The 10984-nt window shown below is 35.4% G+C and overlaps 1 protein-coding gene across 1 annotated transcript; it reads right to left on the bottom strand.

Moving 5' to 3' along the window:
* Window positions 1–4514: 4514 nt before the first annotated feature.
* On the bottom strand, window positions 4515–6266 carry LOC132615005 (kirola-like). Its single transcript, XM_060329559.1, has 2 exons — window positions 5699–6266; window positions 4515–5017 (listed from the first exon to the last, which is right to left on the bottom strand). Exons 1-2 carry the CDS (start codon window positions 5883–5885, stop codon window positions 4764–4766), a joined length of 441 nt encoding a protein of 146 aa, XP_060185542.1. The 5' UTR covers window positions 5886–6266; the 3' UTR covers window positions 4515–4763.
* Window positions 6267–10984: the final 4718 nt, after the last annotated feature.

The raw sequence follows: 10984 nt of genomic DNA, 5'->3' as shown, positions 1-10984 counted from the left end.
AACATAACGACAAACTTAGACCAATAGAAAACAGTCCCTAATTACTCTAAATTAAAATATTAGCACATAAATATTATTTAGCTTAACATAGCTAGTAACTAAGTTAACAGACAGCATTAACTAGGTGAAATTAACATTCAACTGATTACTTAATTGAAACTAGACAAAATCAGCTTAGTGAACACAATTAACTACATCAACCTTAAATTAACACTAAACTAGTAAAGCATAATTAACAAAAAAAAAATGCGATAAAAATAAAAGAGATAGGAAATTACCTTTTTGATGCGCAGCCTAAAAGAGATTTGGATTTGGAAGAATTTTTACTCCTCAAAACCCAACACTTAGCCACAACAACTATTTTTTTTTTAAATTTTAAACTTAATCCGAAAAATTAAAGGCATTAAGCAAATAGCTAGAAACCCTAGGTATTTCAAAAAAAAATTAGCATGCAAGTGATAATTTTCAATTGCCCTCCTTTTTTTTTTTTTTTTTTTTTGTGAATTGGGGTTCTTTATATAGAACCCCCAAAATTTTCCAAACCCTAATCACACCGATGTGGGACAAGTCAAACTTTTGGACTTGTTTCCTCACAATCAACATCGTGCGGTGTAGATTAGTGGCAAATAACAAATAAAGGGCTAGATTTGAGCCTCAGTTGGTCGATCCTCTTGGTTCTTCATGAGTCAATGAAATTCGCGGATTCAAACTCACAAGCCAACAAAATTAATTAAGAGAAAGCAATGCATGACCATTGCAAAATGCAGAAAACAAAGAAAGGGGAAAGGATTACACCGTGTTTAGGTTGGGTAGTGGTGAAAATAGGTGAGAAATGGAAGAGCATTTAATGCTCTTGCCATTCATGACCACACAACAACTAAAGCAACTACGCGGCCCCTCGAATTTACCATTTCCGGCATAGGCGACGAGGAGAGAGGATGAGCAGCGCTAGGGTTTACCTCCTCAAAGTGGGAGAGATCCCTTTAAGGGTTCGTTTGGCTTTTGCCATGAAATGAAAAGGATAAAGGGAATTTATCCCTTTAAGTGCGGACTTGGGCCGGGTCATGGCCATTGGACCTGGGCTCCATAAAAAGAACACAACCCAATTTCACATACATACATATATATATAAACACATACATACATACATATATATATATATATATATATATATATATATATATATATATATATACATATATATATATATATATATACATATATATATATATATACACAATACATACATACACATACACACACACACACACACACACACACACACACATATATATGCAAATTAATGAGTAGGTAAAAATTTAAAGGGACTGACTTACTAAGAAAATTAATTAAAAGTAAACAACCAATTAATTTAAAAGCACAACTGATTTTCACAAATATTGAATTTACAGGCATGGCCTTAATTGAATTAAAACATGAATTTTTGCTTATTTTCAATTGTGGCCCTATTTGACTAACTAATTGATTATTTCAATTGTAGCCATAATTAAACATATAGTAAGCGATTTACAAATATAACCATAATTAATCATTAAATTAATTATAATTAATGAGAATTGCCGATACAAATGGAGTATGCAGAAATAAAACTTTGAGGTGAAAATGATTGTTCACTTCAATCAAATCAATTTTCTTGAATTAAAATGGGGTAAATATTTGCTGATTAATTTCTATAAATATTATTTTACCAAACAATAAAGGTAAAATATTATCTGCGTACTTTATAAAATCATCCTGATTTTTTCTAAAAAATAACATATATTTCCCCATTTAATGTTCAAGTATTGTGAGCAATTAAAGTAAATTATGGGAGGTCAAAAATTAGGTGTCAACAACATGTTTTTATGAGAGTGGAGCGTGAGAGGTTACTACTGCATTGCATAGCACGGCAGTGCACTCCATTTGAATTGTTATTCATGTCATTGCATGGTACATTCTCTGATTGATTCTTGATTGGTGATTTATTGAGTTGTTGTTTGTATGATATTTATTTAGAGGCTTGATGGACTCGAGGTTTAGAGATCACCTAGGCTTATAACCTGAGATATTGAAATCCCTTGTGACTCTCATTACTGCAAGACTTCCATATTTGTTAGATTTGTGACTGTGTTTTATTACTTATCTGCTTACTTATTAGTTGCTTCTTATTTATATGCGTGAACTAACCATTGTCGACCTATTATACCTACGAGCCTTGTGTTATGCTTATACTAATCTTGATACACTCCTTGTGGAGTGTAGAGTTGTTTCCATGCCTTGTTCGGAGTATCACGACCGTTTCGAGGCATTCGTCAGAGGTGTTTGGGTGAGCTATTTGAGATCTTGCAAACCAGAGTTTCTTCTTTGATTTCTGTTGTTCCTTATCCTTAAACAGAAGTCGTATCCAGTTTGAGTCTGTTATTTACTTCAAATTGTAAACTTCTGAGAAGCTCATGTACTAATCTAGACCAGGTTTTGGGAATTTCTTATAATCAAAGTATTTCTTTTGCATTGGTTTTAATATTTAAACTATTGGAGTGTGTTTACATATTGTTATTCCGCATGTTGTATCAAATTGAGGTAGTTAGGGGAAGGGTTCGCCTGCCCGCATGATTTGTGATTTGGGTTGTGACAAGGGTGGTCTGGTGCACACCCTCCGCCGGAAAATTACGCGGTATACATAGGTTAAATGTTAGCTATTTTGAGTATATATTTAATTTTTAACACCCTCAACACAAGCGGGAATAAAATTTGCACACTCTTCGCCAAATTCTTGGCTCTGCCACTGGAGGGGAGTAATGGCGGTGGGTGCAGTGGTATAGCCAGATCCACCATGAAGGACCTTGACCCTGATATGATACCAAAGCGCATAACTCATTCAAGACCTTTCACACGTAGCCAAACCAAGGAACTCCAAGCTTTTCAAGTCATGTTCATGCAAAGAGGGACTTTGGAAGCCCTTGACTATCAACACACCCGCGTATACAAAATTTGGATGATTGCTTGGTGTGAAGAAAAAGAAGAAGAAGAAGAAGAAGAAGAAGAAGAAGAAGAAGAAGAAGAAGAAGAAGAAGAAGGAGTTGCGGCTACAACATGTTGCTAGTATGGCTAGCTTACGGATGGAAACTCTATTTTGGCCTATCAACACACCCGCGTATACAAAATTTGGATGATTTCTTGGTGTGAAGAAGAAGAAGAAGAAGAAGAAGAAGAAGAAGAAGAAGAAGGAGGAGGAGGAGGAGGAGGAGGAGGAGGAGGAGGAGTTGCGGCTACAACATGTGGCTAGTATGGCTAGCTCACAGATGCAAACTCTATTTTGGCCTATTAACACACCCGCGTATACAAAATTTGGATGATTTCTTGGTGTGGTGAAGAAGAAGAAGAAGAAGAAGAAGAAGAAGAAGAAGAAGAAGAAGAAGAAGAAGAAGGAGGAGGAGGAGGAGGAGGAGGAGGAGGAGTTGCGGCTACAACATGTGGCTAGTATGGCTAGCTCACGGATGCAAACTCTATTTTGGCCTAAATTTGCCAAGGCCACTTTTTGGCCTTAGTTGTAATAAAAGCCAAACTATATATAGCGGCTCTTAAGCTTTAGAATGGTTAGCTTGAATTCGGATGATAAACATATTTCATAGTCTATAGCTTAGTTCATAGTCTTAGCTTCATCTTAGATTCTAGAGTGTGATTTCTTAGTTTCTTGAAGAACGCTTGTCCTTAATTTTGTATACAGTTACTCACTTGTGGATTCATTTGGGTTAATTCTTGTTGACTTCAAATAGAATAGGTGCCTTTGATTGAATTCTATTGGAGGGTTTGGTATCCAATCCAAGTTTACCTTTAGATTCATTATTAATTGTGTCTTGCTTTTATCCTTTAATTTCTTGTTGAATTCTTTAGAATTTGCCTTTAAGAATCCTATCGAGCCCTTCAAGACCGGAATCTCCGGTGAACCGGACATCGAGAACTTACCATCAGATATTTAAAGGCTATTTGTACGGAAAGAGAAATAGACTTCGAGAACTTACCGTTAGATATTTCTCAGTGGCATTCCAAACTAAATTGTCTTGTCTTCTCCCCCGCCCCCAATGCCCAACTCCGCCACCCTTGACTCCTCACTCGCCACCCCACCCTCAAAGTGTTTTCCTAGGTTACATATAATTACTCTTAGGACAATTTTTTTTTTTTTGCTTACTTATCAAATACCAAAAAATAAGTAAGAAGACCTCTTATTTTTCGTAAAATTCTCCAAGAAAACATTTTTCTTTGCACGAAACACACCCTACGTGATTTTTTGATCTTGTTTTTACTTATGTTTTGCTTTCCCTGATTTGATGGTTTTACATGAATATGGGCGGATATTAATCAATTTTGCATAATAAACTATTTGTACGTGTTAGTTACCATCTTAGATTTAGATAAACTCGAAAAAAAAAAGGCTGAAAAAGAATGACAATACCACAGCTACAACTATAACTTGTATTTGTTTAGTTAAATTTCATATATGAAAAGATCCATAATATCTTACATATACTGGCCATTGAGACTACATCCATAGAAGGGTGCAGAATGTCATATACTTTATTCTTAACACAACATTATTTAGTTCACAAGCTAGCTAAAACTAACCGATATTACTACATACAGTATATATTATGTAACACAAACTCACACATACAGGCACATAGATATATGTGTGTGTATAAATACATGCGCGCGGGCGCACACACATGTAATGCTGCGAACAATCGGATACCAGAGATCTTCTATTACTTGAGAAGGTAACCTTCTATATCTTTGATCACATGAAGGTTTAAACCCAAGAGAATGATAGGCTCTGGTATGTCTTCAGTTTTTTTCTCGTACACCAATGTACATGTAGCCCACTGGTCTTCAACTGATGTGATAATAGTAAAAGAATTGAACAACTCTAGTAGATCTCCTTCAATCACTTTGAAAGTGAATGATTTCTTCTGAAGATCGACGATTTCAACTACTTCTTTAAGAATTTTATCTTTTCCATCTATAATCATTAAATAAAATAAAAATAGAAAGAGATGTTACGCCTATCAACAGTCAACTCCTCATAAAAGATTTAACTACTCGCAAAATAGTATCTTCATCTTATTTATATTGTCGTTTCTCATTTTTCATTTTCTCCAAAATTTATCTAAAGCTCCCATTGATTGAATTGTCTAACTTATTTCCTGCAAATTATCTTTAAAAATCTGAAAAGAACATATTGATTATACTGTTTGGTATGACAGAAGTAATCTTTCAAGCGAAAAAACAATTTTATCCTAAAAACGTTTGGAAAATATTTTGTGATATTTGGTTCAGTAAAAGATATGTTAAAGACTAATGATGGTATTAACAAATTACAGTGTATCTTATGTAACTTTGAGTACAAAGGAATAATAATATTGTCCAAAGATTAGTTGGAGCAAGTCAAGATGAAGTGAAAAAATAAAATAGGTGCAAGGAAATAACTTGTGCTCGCAAGTGATAGAAGTTTTTTCCCCTTTTAATGCAAAATATTTTTACTTTTGATATATTTTATGGTAAGTATCAAACACCATCAAATAATTTCTTAAAGTCATTGTCTTGGTAAATTACTTATGTTATACTAAACATACCTAAATACAGAAATTAAATTGATGCAACTAAATCAAATACTGAAAGAGAGCGAGGAAATATATATTACCGTCATTATATTTCCAGTTTAGTATTGAACCAACCTTTGTGATTTCCCCTTCACAAATCTCAAAATGGCTGATCTTACCCGGGCTTATGTTGGGTATATGATGAGTATTGGTGTGCAAAATATCATGAACCAAGTGTCCTCCACATTTCACCTCTAATGAAGCAATCAACTTGCCTTTCACACCCATATTTTCTTCTTGGGTATGGCAAAAAGTATTGAAAAGAAAGTGGTGATAAAATGGTTAAAAGATGTAATATTTATATGTATTTCAAGTGGCTGTCTGAAAGCTAGTATAAATAAATACCTCAAAATCCCCTCAACCATCCACATTTTGTCAATTTAATATTTAAAGTATGAGGTTTTATAAAACTCCACTGCATCGTTATGTGGCATGGAGTGTGACATCACACTTTTTATAATTTGTGGGACTAAGAAAATAAGCCCAAAAGAGTATTCACGTGGCATTTTAAAAAAATTATTTCTTATTTGTTATTTTTCCTTTTTTTCTTTTTTCTTTCTTCTTTGTTCTTTCCTTATTCACTATTTCTTCTTCAAATCTCTACGTCCTTTGTTAATAACAGCAAATAATTGAAATTCATAACCTTTAAATAATAGTAACATAAAATAAAATAATCAAAAAGAATAGTTTAGCTAAAAATCACGGCTGAATTTTATCATGTCAATAAACTCAATTAAAAAAGATAACACTAAAATAATAATAATACTAAAATTAACAAAAACAAATTATACATTAAAGCGTAAAACAAATTTTTTATTTGTTCTTTATTTTTGGCTTATCTTAGATTTATTGATTTCTTTTTCTTCTTCTTCTTCTTCAAAATCCAATATTATTTTATAACGGTAAGTTCAGTTGAAAATTTATACTTTTAAAATAACAGTAAAGTAAACTAATCAATCCATAATAATAAATATAATTGCAAATTAAGACAAGAATTTACACAATAATAATAAACTAATTCAATTGAAAAGTTTGATCATTAAAACATACTTAAAATAAATATTGTGCGGATTATGACATATGTCTTTTAGACTAAGTCTATCAGAGAAAGAAAACATTTAAAATAAAAAGTAAAAATAATTAAATTTTTAAAAAATTAATGTAAAATGTCACATAGATCTCTTTTTGGCCAATTTTCTAGCTTTCACACACTACAAAGAGAGTTAAGCCGTTCTCCATGCCACGTGACACTGCAAGAGACTTTTAGATAAAAAATAATATAGTTCGGGGAATAACAGTAACACCCCATAATTTAGCTATTAAACTGACAAAAAAGAATAATTTGGAGGAATTTTAAGGTGTTATCTCTATATAAAACATGATCCACGACATATCATGGAAGATTGTGACCAGAAGATTTATTTATATAGATTCTAATTAGCTGTGAAAAGCTAGTAGAAATCATTATACACGTGCATATCGATATCACGCTTTTATTTCGGTTCGAAATGAGTATTAGTTCATTTTGTGTTAGGTTTTACACTATTCTTTTCAATTTATGTGATATATTTGATTTAGCGCGAAATTTAAGAAAGAGACTAAAACCTATGGTCTTAAACATACCATAAATATTGTATGGTTATATATATAAGATGTCACGATCCAAAAATCTAACAAGCCGTGATGATACCTATCTCTAACCCGGTAGGAGAACCATATTTCATTTTAATCCATTTTCATTTTATAAGCGGAAAACAAAAATGTGAATACACTTAATAAGTCATAAAAATGAAGTCTCATAATCATAAATGCGGCAACAACAAGTACACCCCCAAAACCTGGTGTCACGACCCAAATACTGTTGTGATGGCACCCACACTAATCCCCCTGGTGGGCGAATCATCCCTTAATCAATTACTTATTCAATTTCCAAAATAACCTAAATAGCAAGATAAATAATAAATATTCTAAGTCAATACCGTAGATAATAATAAGTGCAAAAATATTAGTCATAATACAACCCCAGAAAATGAAGTCACCGTACAAGAACTCTAATCCATACTGTATAGAATAATTTAAATGTCTGAACATAATGAAATGTCTAAGGAATAATCAAAGACAATAGAGAAGGAATCATCAGGCGGCATGGCGGGAAGGTAGCTCACCCTCGGATCTTGGCAACTGTAACCTCAAGGCTAAAATCGGGGTCTGGATGAAGGTCCTGCCTCAAAATATGCACTCAGGAAAAGTGCAGGAAGAGTAGTATCAGTACACACACGTACTGGTAAGCATCATAGGCCAACTAAGATTAGCTCATGCATACAAACACAAAATCAAACAAGATAAGCAGATAGACACAAGCATCCACATAAGTCACAACTGAGCAATAGCCGAATCATAGCTTCAGGTGAAGCATCTAAACACGAGTCTGTCAGGTATTCCACTATTCTCTATAATAGCCACAATACAAGTACAACCAAAATCCGATCAATAAATGTAAAATGTGACAATGAGAGATGCAATGCTATGAGATGGGTGTCAATGCAATGCAATGGCCAACAACACAACCTGTACACACATGCTTCGGACGGAATGTCAACATCTCGGCAGTCATGATCCGCAGGGGACCCATGATGTCCATGTACCACTTGCTCCAGAATAGACTTCGGAACATGAGCCCATATACCTTCCGCTCTAGAACAGACCTCGGACCACAGTTTCATATTGTACTTTCCTCAAAGATATCACATTTTCTTCCATAGATGTCATAGTCCTTCCTCAATCATTTCCGAACCATTTCCATCATGTAAGAGTGAATGAATGCAAAATGCTAGACCAATGCAATCAATGCCAATGAATAAACAATGAAACTCACAACACTATAAGCCACATCAAGACTTATATAAGTCAACTCAACCATGGAAATGGAATCAAGAATCTAGTTCAATCAGCATAGTGAGTCTATCATCTCACTTCCCTTCCACACATAACAAGTACACCAAAATCACAATGCGTAAAATGACGACGATGAACCCACATAATCAGAAATCATACCAACCTAAGAGTATATCATCCCAAAATCGTGTCCGGAGACCTAATTGTGCTTTCTCCCGTCAATTATACGCATATATACATTTTGCTAATCAAAGTATAACTAGAGTAAGCCGTAACTTACCTCAAATGCCGAACAGGAGCCACGTATAATTCACTTGAGCCTTCCCCTTTCGAAATGCTTCAGAACGATCAAAGTCTAATATTAACAATGCTAAGTAAGTAAATAACCACAACAAGCCAACGAAACGGGTAGAGAATTACTTCAAAATACCCAAATATCCTTACCGACTCATGAGGGTAAAAAAGAAATTAAGGGTGAAATTACACTACTCATAGTCTCATTAGTCATTATCCTTAATTTCATGGAGTTCTAATCACAATTGGTCCTTCAATTTCATCAATTTATCCAAAACCCCTAATTTAGTAAGAACCATAAATTCATGAATTGGTTCTAGAAGCCAAGAGAGATTCAATCCTAGAATCTATTATCCACAATTATAGATGATAGAATCAGTATTTAGAACAACAATAACCAATTATATTAGAGGGTCTAATGATTAATGACCTAGTTTCTAGAACCCACCACCCTCAATAACCATTTACCACCATGGATACTAGTAAAGGAAAGGTAAATGCAAGATTAAGGTTTAAGAACTTACCCTAAGATGATTCCACCAAAAGCTTCTCTTAAAATTGCCCCTAATGCTCTTTAGACTTTGATTTTTGGTGAACAGAACTAATGATTTGCAATTAGGAATAAAAATGGGGATCCGGGTTCAATGATTCACGCTGGGGTGGACCATTTCCGCTCCCAAGATCCCACCTCAGCGGATGGGTAATTATGTCATCCTTCCGCTCTTGCGGACCAAAGCCCACTGGGATGGATCCGCAAGGGTGAACAGCCTCTGCTGGGGCGAGACGCCAGAACGAGAAATCTTACGGTTTCACCAAGTCTCAACCCAAACCCTGACTACCATCTGGGACCCCCCGGATACAAACAAACCATGCAAACGCAAGTAAAAACATGCTACGAATCCATCCGTGACCTCAAAATTATCAACGGAAGTCACGTTAACTCGGTCAACCCTAAACGGCTAAAACTAAGTTTCTAACCAAGTACCTAAAACGCACTCGGAAGCCTCGGGATCCAAACCAGCCACCCCACCAAGTCATAATCGACCCTCCAAAACTCACGGAATCAACATAATTCTTAAAAAGGTTCGTTTACCCAAAAATCAACTATTGGTCAAACCCTTTCACTTAAAGGTTCTAATTATTTCAATTCTCACTAAATATCCCAATAACCTCGAAAATTGGGTGAACAAGGGTAAAATGGTCAGAACACGCATAACGACCGAACGGGTCGTTACATCAGATAACAATTAAATGACCGTTCGTTCTCGAACAGACAAGAAATGAAACGAAGGGAAAAGTACCTGACTGGGTGAAAAGTTGGGGATATCTACTACGCATATCTGACTCGGTCTCCTTGACTGGACGATGCTTCCACTGAACCTTTACTGATGCTATTTCCTTTGACCTCAACTTTCGAACCTCTCTATCCAAAATAGCTATCGGCTCCTCCTCGTAAGACAAATTCTGATCAAATAGAACCGAATCCCACTGAATGATATAAGAACCGTCCAAGTGATATTTCTTTAGCATAGACACATGAAACACCGGATGAACACCCGACAACTCTAGAGGTAAGCCAACTCACAAGCTACCTCTCCGACACGATGAAGGATCTTAAATGGACCAATGCACCTAGGGCTAAGATTGACCTTTTTCCCAAACCTCATCGCACCTTTCAGGGGTGAAACCTTCAACAAAACCTGCTCTCCAATCATGAACTCAAGATCTTGGACCTTTCGGTTCGCATATTCCTTCTGTCTACTCTGAGCCGCTACAAGCTTCTCCTGAATCACTTTCACCTTATCCAACGACTCCCTCAAAAGATCGGTACCCCAAAGGTCTCACCTAAAAAGCATCAAACCAGCCAATCGGAGATCGGCATCTCCTCCCATATGAAACCTCGAATGGAGCCATGTTGATACTCGAATGATAGTTGTTGTTGTACGCAAACTCTGCCAAAGGTAAGAATTGGTCCTAATGACCACCAAAGTCAATCACACAAGCTCGGACCATATCCTCTAAAACCTGAATCATCTGCTCAGACTGACCATCTGTCTGGGGGTGAAAAGCTATACTGAGACCTAATGGAGTCCCCAACTCGGCTTGTAAAGTCCTCCAAAAATGAGATGTAAACTAAG

This window comes from Lycium barbarum, chromosome 10 (assembly GCF_019175385.1).
Source record: "Lycium barbarum isolate Lr01 chromosome 10, ASM1917538v2, whole genome shotgun sequence".
Lineage (NCBI taxonomy): Eukaryota > Viridiplantae > Streptophyta > Magnoliopsida > Solanales > Solanaceae > Lycium > Lycium barbarum.
This window is presented reverse-complemented; position numbering and strand designations above follow the sequence as displayed.